The sequence below is a fragment of the Ammodytes marinus genome (assembly GCF_949987685.1).
Source record: "Ammodytes marinus genome assembly, chromosome: 2".
Lineage (NCBI taxonomy): Eukaryota > Metazoa > Chordata > Actinopteri > Uranoscopiformes > Ammodytidae > Ammodytes > Ammodytes marinus.
This window is the reverse complement of record NC_137231.1, coordinates 34,679,855-34,694,625: the sequence shown is the minus strand read 5'-3', so window position 1 is coordinate 34,694,625 and position 14,771 is coordinate 34,679,855. Positions and strand designations below refer to the sequence as shown.

Here is a 14,771-nt window from a genome sequence, read left to right as displayed (position 1 = left end):
GTTACAACACCAACAATCCTATCTACAGTAATACACAGGACTGTGTGAATAGGATTTAAGTGCATATTTTCCTCTCAAAGTGCACCAGATTCATGGATTCCAATGTACAGGGTACAAAAAAAATTCGGCCGGGGGAGCATGCCCCCGGACCCCCCTAGAGGGTTCGGGGATCACAGCACCGCTGCTGAAAAAAATCCTGCGGGAAACACTGGACTTAAATGTTCGTGTGACGACTTAAGAGAAGAACCCTTTGTCACGTGATTTGTCATGTAATTCTCGACCGGCTGTCCTAGTGTGTTGTGCTCTGCACAGCAAGCCCAGACGGGTCAGCAAGGAATACGTCGAAATGCATGTACGTAATTATTTGATAAGCTAGTATGGTTAAACATGACTATAAATCATTATAACAACGTTTATAGGTCATAAAAGTCGAAAAGTATAATAGGTCTGCTTTAATGATAGGACTACATCTGGTATCAAACAATTAAAGTGATGAATAGCACGATATGTTTAATCTGAGTATTTGAGTCAAAATAATCCATAACGCTTTTTGTTTTTAACAAAAAAAAGTTGTATGAGCTCAGATCAATGATGACTGAAATGAAATGTTGTTGTTCTGTAACGGTGCAATGACAAATAAATCAGATTCTGATTCTGATGCCTACAGACCATAAAGGGCAAAAAGGTTCAAAATGTGTAACAAAAAAAACTTGGTAAAAATATTTAACTCAACACTAGGGGATATTGTTTGTATTATTATGTGTTTCAGCTATCATTGGGCCGTCATTTTTGATGGGAACACAAAAGCATAGTTAACACAAAACAAACAAACACACAACAGGAGGGTTAATACACACTCACGGACCACCAGCCTTCTTTTATTGCTTCATCTTTTTAATTTGCACAAGACGAGAAAGAGTGTTAAGAACATTTTTATCCAACGTTCAGTAGTAAAGATAAGAGACAATCCAAATTATTTTCATGTAATTGGTCACTTTTTCTTTTCCAGCATTACAGCGATAGCAGGTTACATGTTGCAAAGACATATCAACCAGTGTTTGAATAAGGATGCATTTTGCCGCTCTTTCAGATCAGGAATCAATAGATCAGTATGCTGCAGACGGATGGGAGAAGATGATGGCACTGCTCATTAGTCGAGCATCCAGATGGACCGGCTGGAAGTAACAAACACACACACAGGAGTCAGTAAATGTTATGATGAAATAAAATAATAAAAGTATGTCCCAATAGTATGCCTACTGCATCCTAAGTAGATTATTTTTATCGTCGGATGTGGTATGTAGAATAGAAAAAAGAAAGAGTATGCGATTCGGAACGCAGGGTTAGTATGTATATAGAAATATACACTCACATAGAGATCTGCGCCTACGATTTCCTCCAACACGATATGAACGTCTATGTCTTTGCCCATGACCTCCACCATGACTTGCACCATCTGAACAATACAACAAAGCAGTTAATGACTAAGGACATCTGATCTTCCATATATTTAATATTATTTCATTGTATTCATGAAGACATACACAGTTCACTCACGTTTAGATGAAATTGGATCTTTTTTGTATCCATGACTGCTTCCTCGTCCACCAAATCGTCCACCAGCCCATCTTCCACCATCTGAACAATAGCAAGAAACAACGCATTAACTCTCTAAGGGCATCTGATCTTGTATTTCCTTTATTATTGATGTATATTTATACACTCACGTCGAGATCCAAATGTGTGTTTTTTCTTTCCACCTCCATGTGGCAAACGATCTGCACAATTCAACAAAGTAGTTATTTACAAAGGACATTTGATCTTTAATTTTCCTTATCGTTATGTCATGGTTTTTATAAACACATCTCAAACAGGCATTATTACAGTTATGAAGAAGTATAGACTCACGTGGTACAGTAGTTGGTGGAGGTGGGATGGTAGTTGGAGGAACTGGAAAGATAGTTGAAAAACATATATACTTTACTAATTAAGGATAGTTTGTCTTTTGGGAAAGGTGCTTATTCCTTTTTCTGGGGATAAGTTATCAAAGACTACATTGTGCGATTGGTTTTTAGGCCATTTTATATTGTTACACACATTATAATTAACATCAACCGTGTTCCTGGTTGTTATGATTTCCTAATTAAAGAAAGGATTCATGCCAAAAACTTTATCATGTTACAAAATGTATTTCTGACCACATAAAAGTCCAGTTCTTAACTGCTTAAAGTTTTGATAACAATCATAAAAAAAGTAAATGTTCATACTGTGAATTACTTCAACTTCTGAAACTTTGTAAGATTGCAAAGGAGGCCTGTAAAAACCTAATTTGTAACACAAAAAAAACACCATTTTGTACACCACAGGCGTAAGGCCATCTAATCTTTTATTCTTTTTAATATTGTTTCTTTGTACTTATGAAGAAATATACACTCACGGTGATGTCCATGTCCGTGCCATCTTCCTAACCCGGCTGCACAATAAAACAAAGCATTTATTGACTTACGACATTGGATCTTTTATTTTTATTTTTTTAAATTCTCATTTCATCGTTTTTATATTCACATCTCAAACAGATATAATTTCTTTATTATTTATTTGTATTTATGAAGAAATATAAACTCACAATGAGTTCCATATTTGTGTTTTATCTTTCCACTTCCACCTCGTCCACGATCTGCAGAATTCAACAAAGCATTTATTGAATTTATTTTTTATTTTATTTTATTAAATGTTTTTAATATCACGTCTCAAACAGCCATTATTACAGATATGAGGAAGTATATACTCACGTGGTACAGTAGTTGGTGGCGGTGGGATGGTTGTTGGAGGAACTTGAAAGACATTTTTTTTTAAACGTGAGTTGTAGGAAAATGTACATATTGATATAGATACTTTACTAGTTATCACAGACTACATTGTACCATTTGTTTTTAGGCCATTCTATAATGTTAAAGCCACTACGAGTAACATTGCACGTTGGCGGCCCCTTTGGACAAAAGCGGTAGTATTTTTACGACGCCCGCTGTCGCAAAGCTGTTTTCTAGCTCGTGCCAGGCGTGCGAGTGTGAACTGAGAAGGGCGCAATATAGTGCATGTCCGTGTGTTGAAAGTGTGAGGACTCTTTTCGGCTCCGTGAGAGTGGTTTTGACCAGCGGCGGCTCGCCCATAGAGGGTGATAGGGCGACGCCCTCCTTGAGCCATACCAGCAAAAAACAAAAATATAATAAGGATAATAATAATAATGAAAAAAAAAATGTTTTTGTATTTTTTTTGTATTTATAATCATAATTTATTATTTCAATACAGTTTTTACCTGCATCTAAGTCTGAATATCATTGTACAATCAGCGTCTGTGCTCTGTACCGTCACTCTGGGGCGATTTCGGGCTGGTTGAAAATAGCCCTGAGCGCTCTCATAGACTTCAATGTAAAACTTTTTTTTTCAAACTGCAGGCTTCGCAATGCAATCTCTATGGGTTCCGGGGGTGCTCGCCCTAACGTGTTGTCGTCATACGTACAGTAAGCAATGAACCAATTACAGTGACTGATACAGTCACATGTTCGGTGTGCTGCCCAAAGCGGTCATATTCAAGAGTCAAGACCAACATAACTAATATCAACTCAGGCTAGGCTGGCAAACTACTTGATCATGTCAAGGACTAGGTCCTTTCCAGACAAAATATAACAATCAAGCAAGTATCTACCAACATGGATTGGGGAATCGTATAAACGCGGATTTTCACGGGGCTCGTTTGAACGGCTAACAGCAGGATGCTAAGGAGCTAACGCTCTGTCCTGCTGCCGCTGCATGATGATTATGGACTATATGGCATTTAATCCACCCTGATGGCAGCACAGACACCGCATGGATAACTTCGGGTGTCACCCCTATGCATCATCTCTCAGAAAAGGTAAAACAAACATTAAACATCAATCTACATATGGACGAGCCTGCGCCGTTCAACAGCTGATCCATAGACTGTTTGTTTACTCTGACAGCTGCTGTCCGTCCGCGGCATAAAGCCGCCTACCAAGTAACGGTGCTGTAGACAGCATGGACATATAAAGAAAGGTAGACAGTAGTAACGCAAACCAATGTAATGATTGCACATATGCTATGCCAGCATCCATTTTTGTTTAATCAGAACACAACTGTCAAGTCAATCAGATTATTGTGATTAATTGTAGAGCAGGTCTCTTCACTTTTAAAGGAAGCCTATCTGAGGAGCACACTGGTAGATGACAAGTTATCTGTGATGGCCACAGCCGGATAATTAAATCATTTTAGAGCTAAAATAATTTTATTCAAGAAATTAACTAACTTTATGTCCAACAATACTGTACAGTACAATGCTTTTCTAATGTTGCCAGAGTGGTTATGCCAGATGAACAGGAAAAACAAACTGTTAAATGCAATATAATGCTATCTGATTTAGGTTAATTTAGGGTCATTTTACCCATCATGGCAACAATTGCCCCCCCTGAGATTATTGTCAGGAGCCGCCACTGGTTTTGACACTGCATCAACTAATGCCAGTCAATGCTACACACACCTGATTGCAATGAGTTGATGCAGCAGTGTCACCTAACTACTCTCTCACGGAGCTGAAAGATTACGTGTCCTCACAGAAAGCGAATGAACGAGAGACGGCAGTTAGTATGTGTTTGTGTTGTTGATGTAAATAATGACTATTTCAGATAATGGTTATCTGATGATGGTGAGGCAAAGCAAACTTTGTGTTAGTACCAACCTTTCATTCATTTAGGAGTAAACACTGCAGTCTAGTTCGCTCTCGTGAAATTGTATACACGCCCTCGTCCCGCCCGTAGCCTATATCACTCTCCCTTTTAGCTTTTCTTCATTGCATTCTCTTTTTTTTTCTTTGATGGTTAGCCCGTTATCAGTCATTATGACGAACACTTGTCTCAAACAAGGCTCCCGCTCCCCTTCCCTCACCTGGAGGGATAGGCTTCTCAAATCGCGTTGCCGCTCCACACTGAAATCTGCGACCAATACGGATATGTGACCATAGAGCATGCACGCGTGAACCGAAAATCGGACTGGGTGTGCGACCAGACCAAAAGCAGTAATAAAAACTATATAAAAACGTCTTTCTTTGCACTGATGGTCTCGTTTGCTGTTAAAGGTAATTTATGATTATGAGAGGAAACATGAGGCTGTTTAAAATATATTTAAATGTTACTCGTAGCTGTTTTAAATACGTTAAATGTCAGCTGTGTTCCTGGCCAAAACTTATAGTTGTGAGTTAATTCTTAAAGAAAGGATTTAAGCCCCAAAACTTTATTATATTACAAAAAGTATGTCTGACCACATAAAAGTCTAGTTTTTTTAATGCTAAAGACAATAATTTAAAAAAATTAAATGTCCACACAGAATTTCTTAGGCGGCCTAATTTTAACACCACCATACATCATTGGCGTACAAAAGTTAATTCAAACATTGACTAAGGACATCTTATCTTTGATTCCCTTAACATTTTTTATTTGTATTTATTAGGGCTGGCCCGAATGCCATTTTTCAGGCTTGGAATATTCGAATATTCGTTCCAGAAAAACACACCATCAAAAACAACATTAAAAAAAATAATAAAAAAAAAACGTTAATAATCCCTATATACTCCCTGGAACCGATTTTGACAGTATCTGCATATTTTGTTGAAGATTTACGCACTCGGAGGTGAAGTAATGGATGTGCTATGACACTTAGTGATGTAATATCCTCCTAAATGAGCAATACTACTACTACTACTACAATATTACTAACTTTTATATCCAAATATAAAATTATTTGATGACATTGTATTGCAGTACTAGCTTCTTGCAAAAAAAATGTTTTGAAAAAAAAAAAAAAAAAAAAACGAAGCTCCGAATACTAATTTAAGCTCCGAATACAAATTTTCCGAACGAGTATTCGAATATTGGAATAATTCGGGCAGCCCTAGTATTTATGAAGAAATATTCACTCACGGGGATCTCCATGTCCGTGCCATCCTCCTTCACCGGCTGCACAAACAAAGCAGTTATTTACTGAAAACATTTGATCTTTTATTTTTTAAGTTCTTATTTCATTGTTTTTGTGACGTCTCAAACAGATATCAGTCCTGCTATGAGGAAATATACACTCACGTGGTACAGTAGTTGGTGGGGGTGGGATGGTTGTTGGAGGAACTGGAAAGATAGTTGAAAAATAAATATACATATTTAACTAATTAAGGATAGTTAGATTTTTGGGAAAGGTGCTTATTCCTTTTCTGGGGGCAAGTTATCAAAGACTACATTGTACGATTGGTTTTTAGGGTGTTTTATATTGTTAAATATGGCACATTATAATTAACATCAGCTGTGTTCCTGGTTATCATGATTTCCTTATGAAAAAAAGGATTCATGCCCAAAGCTTTATCATGTTACAGAATGTATCTCTGACCACATAAAAGCTTTGATAACAATAATTTAAGAAAAATTAAATGTTCACACTGTGAATTTCTTAAACTTCTTAAGCTTTTTAAGATTGTAAGGAAGGCCTTTAAAAACCTAATTTCTAACACCAAAAAAACACAATTTTGTACACCATGGGCGTACAAAAGTTAATTAAAACATTGACTAAGGACATCTAATCTTTTATTCTCTTTTAATACTGTTTCATTGTATTTATAAAAAAATATAAACTCACGTGGATCTCCGTGTCCGTGCCATCCTCCTGCACCTGCTGCACAAACAAAGCATTTATTTACTCACACCATTTGATATTTTATTTTTTTAAATTCTTATTTCATTGTTTTTATGACGTCTCAAACAGATATCAGTCCTGCTATGAGGAAATATACACTCACGTGGTACAGTAGTTGGTGGGGGTGGGATGGTTGTTGGAGGAACTGGAAAGATAGTTGAAAAATATATATAAATACTTAACTATTTAAGGATAGTTTGACTTGTAGGTTGTAAGGGAGGCCTAATTTTAACACCAGCATTGTGTACATCATTGGCGTACAAAAGTGAATTCAAACATCGACTAAGGACATCTAATTTTTAATTCCCATAAAACGTATATTTGTTATGAAGAAATATACACTCACGGGGATCTCCATGTCCGTGCCATCCTCCTGCACCGGCTGCACAAACAAAGCAGCTATTTACTAACAACATTTGATCTTTTGTTTTAGATTTTTTTTAAATATTTTTTAATTGTTTTTATATTCACGTCTCAAAACCAGATATAATTTATTTATTATTTATTTATTTTTTAATATAATATTATAATTTTTTTTTTAATCTTTTTTATATCACGTCTCAAACAGGCATTATTACAGATATGAGGAAGTATAGACTCACGTGGTACAGTAGTTTGTGGTGGTGGGATGGTTGTTAGAGGAACTTGAAAGACAGTTGAAAACACCAGTGAGTTGTTTACTTATTAAAGATAGTTTGACTTTTGGGAAAGGTGCTCTTTCGCTTTCTAAGGGTGAGTTATCTGCTGATTGGTGGACTGTGTAACCATGGGATGGAGCCAGGCTGTCTTAATGCTAAGCTAACTGGGTACTGTCTGTAGGTTAAAGGTCACACATTCTGATAATTTTTTGATACAAAATTGTTATTTGGATTTCTACTAGAAAGTGTTTTCATCGTGTAGTGACCAAAACAACTTAATATTTCTCATTGTGCCCTTGATGCAACTCTTTCTCCCGCTTTTCAGCCCCTGTTATGATGCAATAAGGGGAGAGATATCTGACTGGGGTTTTTGAACACAGGTTTTCAGATAGTTTTTAGGGGACCCCATTTCCGATTTTCTGACACACAATCAAGAAAGGTTTTCTTACTTCCTTCGCCGATCTGCAAACAGGAGGACTTATCCTCAGAAGAGAAAAAGCCATAAAACATCCACATCACAGACTGATGCTGAGAAGCAAAACAGAAGAGGATATTGTTTGCCGTTATTTTAATTAATAGAATATTGTTTATATAACTGTCAGTGTCAGCCATTGTTTAACTATACATTACATACCTCTGCATTACATTCTTGAACCCATATTTGTCCATCGTGATGACCAGCTTCCTGCAGTAGTTCCTGAATGTCTCCGGTGGTGTCTAAACCTGCTGACTGGATTACAGGCACAAGGTTTCCCCCCTGGTAGTGGCAGTTTGTCTACGGTGGAGATAAACAGACAGTGATGTCAGATAGGATGAGATGGAAAACCATAGTAATAACAGCACATCCAAATAATACGCCAATTATCCAAGTGTAAGTACAGAAATAAATTCACTCCTTGGGAGGGAGATGGGGACCCGCTGAAGCTGTGAAAGGATGGGATGCTGTTGACCTCAACTGATGAGGTAAACGGGCCGTGGAAGGAACACTTTGAGTAAGTCCTGAATCTGACTTACACACCCTCTATGGTAGGGGCAGAGCTGGGGGCTGATGGGGGATCATCAAAGGTAGTCAAACAACTCCACAGTGGCAGAGCCCTGGGGGATGGTGAGATCGGTCCAGAGATTTTGAAAGCAATGGGTGTGGAGGGGCTGTTTTGCATGATATGTCTCTTCAACATTATGCGGAAGTCTGGGACAGTAGCCCAAGGAGAGGCTGATTCGGTTGGTGATTCCCCTGTTCAAAAAGGGGGACCAGGAGTATGGAGTCCCTGCTCAGAGCTGTGTTCGAGTTCTCAGCAGTAAGTTAGACTTGTTTCCGGTGGTGGTTGGCCTCCGCCAGAGCTGCACTTTGTCCCCAATCCTGCTTGTGATATTCATGGACAGGATATCGAGGCGTAGTCGTGGTGGGCTGAGGATCTCACTGGAGGTATTCAGTTTGAAACTCGGCTGTGAGCTACTTGATGAGTAAAGGGGAAAACATGCTTTGAAATTTGTGATTCATTTAATGAATAATAACATTTTAAAAACTATAGTTTAAAATAAAGTATAAATGCAGCATTGCAATATTTAATATTGCAAGAAATTATTGAATTGTTATGTCCAGTGCAGGGCCTTCTTAGCTAAAAAAAACACAATTTTGCTGTTTACCTCAGCTTCAGCCCAAGTCTTCAATTCTTTGACGAAGAGGAGACACTGAATATGAAACATCGTCCAACCGGGAGGACAAGATGGATGCCAGCCACCGAACTGCTCCTCTAGTGAAGACAAACACAGAAGAGAGGGTCATGATATCAAAGGCAGAAACATATTTTGATAAAGTTTGATGCATTTTTGTAAAAATATGTAGCGAAAATATCCACCAGTTGTAGGAACTGTAGTATCAAAGATTTCCGCTGTAAGAGCAAAAAAACAACACAAAACAACAACGCAGTTATTGACTTATAGATATCTGGTGTTTTATTTGCTTAAATGCTGATCATTGTATTTTAGAAGAAATATACACTCACGTTGATATCCATGTCCGTGATCTCCTCCGGCATCAGCTGCACAATTCAACATATCAGTTATTGACTTAGAACATCTGATTTGTTATTTCATTGTATCTACATTCAGGTCTCAAACAGGCATCACTGCAAATATGAAGAAATATACACTCACGTGGTGGTGGTATAGTAGTTTCTGGAGTGGAAAGACAGTTGAAAACACCAGTGAGTTGTGTGTTTAAAAAAAAAACAAAGATAATGTGCTTAAAAGTTAAGTAATTGACCTCGACTACTATCAGTAAATACTCACGGAAAGCTGTGGTCAGGGCCGTCATGGCGACCACAAAGACAGACACAGCCAGTATCTTCATAGTGGAGATGCTGAAAACCTTTCATTAGGAGAGGCAGACATGTTACGTTTACCTCAGCAAAAGACAATCGCTCGCACTGAACTGATAATGACAGGACATTTAGGTGAGACACTGCAGGCCTAAACTTTGTTTTTTTCAACTACTGGTCAATTTTAAGAATATGGCAATTATAAACCTTGTCTGTTTTGTATATGTTAATATTCTTCCTATACAACCATCTTTAATGGCCATTAACTCAACATTGTTTTGTATTTTTCAAAACTCTGAAAAAACATTGGACACTGATGTTGAAAAAAAATTAGCAAATATTTTAACTCTGGCTTCATCCAACATCTAGAATTTAGTTTTTTAAAGACATGCAAGTGGTTCAATGAGCCGGCTCTTTTAAGTGAACGATGGGAGTCGGCTCCCAACCGAGAGCCATTAAAAAAATAAATGTTTTCAATGAAAACAATCGGCTACGCAATTTATTGATATCAGAAAAACATTTATTTTAACTTTTGAATACTTAAGGACAAAGGATGTATTGAATAATTTAAGTGATATGGGCCTACACATACAAATCATAAGTCAAAACGGGGCTACATTTGGCTGAATTAAAAAAAATTATAAGTGGTAATATGGAGAGCCGTTTTGGGAAAGAGCCAGCTCTGAGCCGAGCAAAATGGCCTGGCTCACTAAAAAGAGAATACATTTCCATCACTACAAAAAATTATTGTTTTAACGTCAGTAATCAACTGGCAATGTTGTATGATGATATCATATCTATAAGTAATATATAGAACCCTATTCCCCTGCAGTGTCTTAAAAAGAGAAAGAGTAGCAAACCTGCAGCCGAAGGATCTTCTCTCCGTCCTATGAAGCAAAAAGCTTCAGACTGTGTGTGGAGACAAATATCAGCTCTTATGTACTCTAACAAGAGCAGGAACGGATGCCACGCATGTGAGGAACAATGATGATGTAAAGTATTCCACTGGTATTTGTCTTGTCATTATGTCTTGCCAGCAACGGCCATATTCAGGAACACATAGCGCTAGAGACATAAGCCAAACACTTTAATGACTTCTTAATGAAAGGACACAATGTGATAATCGCAGATGAAAAAAACAAACAAGTGGCATTCAAAAAGGATGAGTTGACTGTCATGATGGTAATGGTTAATCAACCATAGATCTGACATTGATGGGTTAGGTGGTGCAAGACTATCAAAGGCCCTTTAGGTTAAAAAACAAAAAAAACTGTATTACATTTTTGTAGAATTAAGAACAAGCTGAAGACTTGGGATTGAAAACTCTTTGGATGAAAGTGTCTGCTAAATGAAATATAATTAAATGACTGTAAAACCTTAAGATAATCAAGTCTGGCTTATTTAAATTCCTCCATTACAGACCATTTCTTCGCAATGAGCACATTTACTTTCAATATAGCAGTTATATGGAACTTTGAGTCCGGAATAAAGTATTCATTCAATACTATGCTGATATACTAACATACTTTTATTTTGAATGGAAAATGTTTATGTTGATCACTAGATCACTTTCTAACACCCTGAGAAGCCCCAAAAGAGACAATAAGACTCTACATTTATTACATTGTTGATGTCAAAGAAACAAATGTCCCCCTAGCCCTACTCCATTGGCTGTGCTGATGAACCTGTTTTCGACTCACGGGCCCATCCCACAAACCACAATATTTGTTGGGTGCAATTCCAACTTCGGAAAGGTGTGCCAGGAGTAGGCTTTCCAAGGATGTGTGATCTTTTCAAATGCCCCCTTCCAAATACATAATGATTCCCAAAATATTAATTTCCCCAAAAGTTCGGTATTAGCTTCCCCAACTATAATAATAAACTCAGTTGTGATGTTTGTCCTTGGTGTGGCAACTGCTGCTTGGGACTACACCAAGTATCGAAGACGTAAAATCAACACAGACAAGTAAACTTAATGAGGTATTGTGGATCCAAGTGTGGCAGCAGGGTGTGGTTAAGTCAACAGCTTGAAATGACTCAGGCAGCTGAGAGGAAACTCTGATCCAACCATATCTGGGCCCAGGGCCCCAGTTTTTCAAATTCAATCTGGTTCAGAATGATCCGGATAGGATTCAATCTCAAAATTTGTACACAGCTTCTTCTGTGTTAGCCAGCCTTGTCAACCAGTTCGTCAAATTTCATACAAATCCAGCAGATCAAGCTACATTTAGAAAATGCCAAATACTATTGGGGTGATAGTCTGTACTCATATCAACACACAACCACATCATAAGAGGGAATGGGAGTTTTTGAATATGGTAGGGTGGCATAGAATCAATGTGCAAATCATTAACTGTGTTGTGAAATGGAAATGTAACTTTGGGTGTGTTAGAGAAGTGAACATTTTCTAAAATATATTCTCTGAAAAAACTTTCCTCGCAGTAAAATATGATCCCTGGAACACTGTTTGAAGTTAGAAAGCTTCTTGAAAAGTTACTGTTTCACTGTTGTTTTTTACAGCAGCAGGGCCCACAGTTTGGTTTACAAACATATTCTAGTCGTTTGGTTCCAGGTTCCTCAAAATAATTGAGTTTAGATTTATGATGTTAGAATTATTCAATACTTAGAATTAAATATATAGTAAATATGGTTTGTCAGCTAACTGCTGTCTCTGCAAATGTAAACAAATTCCCCCCCTCTGAAACTGCATAGTGAACCTTTAAAAGGAGTGTCGGAAAGGTAATTTGCTTGCCTGAACTACCTACGTGTGACCCACAGTGAGCTAGCAACATAATTCTCACCTGGATGTATTAACATGACATCCCTTTTTAAGTTATGAAGAAAGGACCTGTTGTTTAATTTAAAGAGGTATTTATCTAGCGATGGTGTTTGCACAACTACGCCCTGATCCAATTTCACAAATGTCCCACGCACAAAGGGAGTTTCCGATAGGACAATAAGCAATATTATATAAACTTTGTTCAAGGCTTATCCGACAGCAGCCCAATACAAACACAATCATCTCGTGTTTTTATAGCTCCTTAGAGGAAGAAAATAGAAACACTTGGTAACTAATAACTGCTCTACTTCTTTGACAACTCCAGGGACACCAGGATCACAAAGAATTAAACACTTGAATGCAAGTTTATTGTAGCTTCACAAATCAAGAATCCTGCATTAACAATGGATCAAATCACTTTGTGCAATGTGCACAAGGTTGGTCATACAGTAGGCATCGTTGTAGCGTCTCATAGTGCACTGTTTGGGTTTTACACCCTGTTGCGATAACTTTCATTGACCTTGTTTTAAATGCAGCAGGCAGCTACACAATGTCTTGACTTTTTCAATGCCCTTTAGTCTGATTTTGTAGTTCAACACTGTGCTGCCTCGTGTGGCTGTGCTTGGTTCCAATCCTCTACAACAATGAACAGTTCACTCTCACTGCAGAATAAGACTGGGTTAAAAGTACTCATGTCTGGGTACTCCGGTGGCGTAGTGGATAGAGCGTGTACCATATTGGCTCCGGCCTTCGTTGCAGTGGTCGCGGGTTCAAATCCAACCCAAGGACCTTTACTGCAGGTCATCCCCCCCTCTCTCTGTCTCCCCATTTCAACTATCTAACAAAGCTTGAAAATGCAAAAAAAAAAAAGTGCTCGTTTCATAACACATTAACTTTGCTCTCTGAAACCCAAAGGGGATATTTTCTCAGGCCCAATGCATTAGAGACAAACAAGCGTATTTGTATGACAGAGGAGATAAAAAGACAGATCAGAAATGTATGCAAACAAACACTTTTAACATATCCTTTATGTGGCTGTGGCTTAACTGCATGTAAACGTTAGCCTACTGATAGTCACAAAGGTGGCTCTCTTTTGACCTTTAGATCGGCATGGTAACTTCAGCTTTTCAGGCCTCATCTGCTCAAAGGACGTCATGTTTTACAGTATGGGACTGAAATATGTCTGTGTGCCGCCCTTTTAACGAATCAAATCGGTTTGTATTGCTGTCGGCAATACATCACTCAGATTCCCTTTTAAAGATGCAGTAAACCCACACACCACCACATCAGCCTCAGGGGAACATGTGGGCTTTGTGTTCAATAAAGTGTGTGTCATAAGCCCCTTTTACACAGCCAGTGAAAGCCGGGAATATGCCGGAATTTCGGCCCTCCGCCCTACTGTATAAATGCGACCGTTGCGGAACGAGGGAAGAAAGGTGCGAGAGATTGTTCCGGGAATTTTACTACCTCGGGGGGTAGTAAGATTCCCGACACAATCAGTTCTGCCTCTCTGTATAAATGCGGCCAGCTTGTTGTTGCGGAACAGGGGGGCGTTTGACGTTCCATAGCCTACGTTCTAAACATGCGACCATGTTAGCAGTTGAAGGACGTGTGTTTAACATTAACCACGGCGGCCTGATGTCCCGTAAAAATCACCAAATAAAAGGAACAGCGTATAATCTAGCTGGTCATAAGGTCCGCTGCTCAATCCAAACCCCCACGCTTCATTTTGCAGAGTGTATGAGTCTATTTCTGCCCAGGGGAAGTTGTACAATGGGAAAGCTAGGCTAGGCTAAGCTAGGCTGCGACCGGATCGCCGCCGCTATTATTATCCTCAGTCTGAGCGTATATGGTATATCCACACTTTATTTCTGTCTACAGTAACGTGACTTCACACACTGTGTGTATGTGTACGTGTTTGTATGTATTGTTATGTATTTAGAATTAGATATCATGGTGCGGTCATTTTTGACGGGAACACAAAAGTATAGTTAACATGAATCAAACACACAACAGGAGGGTTAATACAGACTCATGGGCCATCAGGCTTCTTTTATTGCTTCATCTTTTTAATTAGCATAAGACGATAAAGAGTGTTAAGAACATTTTTATCCAACGTTCAGTCGTAAAGATAAGAGACAATCCAAATGATTTTCATGTAATTGGTCACTTTTTCTTTTGCAGCGTTACAGCGATAAACATATCAGCCAGTGTTTGAATTAGGATGAATTGTGCCGCTCTTTCAGATCAGGAATCAAAAGATCAGTATGCTGCAGATGGATG

The 14,771-nt window shown here is 38.3% G+C and overlaps 1 protein-coding gene across 7 annotated transcripts; it reads right to left on the bottom strand.

Annotated features, from left to right (window-relative positions):
• Positions 1–846: 846 nt before the first annotated feature.
• LOC307264153 (uncharacterized protein) lies at positions 847–10,674 on the bottom strand. 7 transcript variants are annotated; one of them, XM_080045432.1, is made up of 22 exons: positions 10,570–10,674; positions 9,681–9,759; positions 9,546–9,566; positions 9,395–9,430; positions 9,248–9,280; positions 9,036–9,142; positions 8,023–8,163; positions 7,838–7,916; positions 7,353–7,394; positions 7,097–7,132; positions 6,854–6,895; positions 6,694–6,726; positions 6,150–6,191; positions 5,991–6,026; positions 2,793–2,834; positions 2,627–2,677; positions 2,438–2,473; positions 1,909–1,950; positions 1,728–1,778; positions 1,558–1,638; positions 1,373–1,456; positions 847–1,175 (listed from the first exon to the last, which is right to left on the bottom strand). In XM_080045432.1, the coding sequence occupies exons 2-22, from the start codon at positions 9,739–9,741 to the stop codon at positions 1,099–1,101; spliced, it is 1,173 nt and encodes a 390-aa protein (XP_079901558.1). In that variant the 5' UTR covers positions 9,742–9,759; positions 10,570–10,674; the 3' UTR covers positions 847–1,098. The 7 variants fall into 7 exon arrangements, with proteins under 7 accessions (XP_079901558.1, XP_079901557.1, XP_079901559.1 ...); XM_080045431.1 differs by having other exon boundaries at positions 6,694–6,729; positions 10,570–10,667; XM_080045433.1 differs by lacking the exon at positions 6,694–6,726.
• Positions 10,675–14,771: the final 4,097 nt, after the last annotated feature.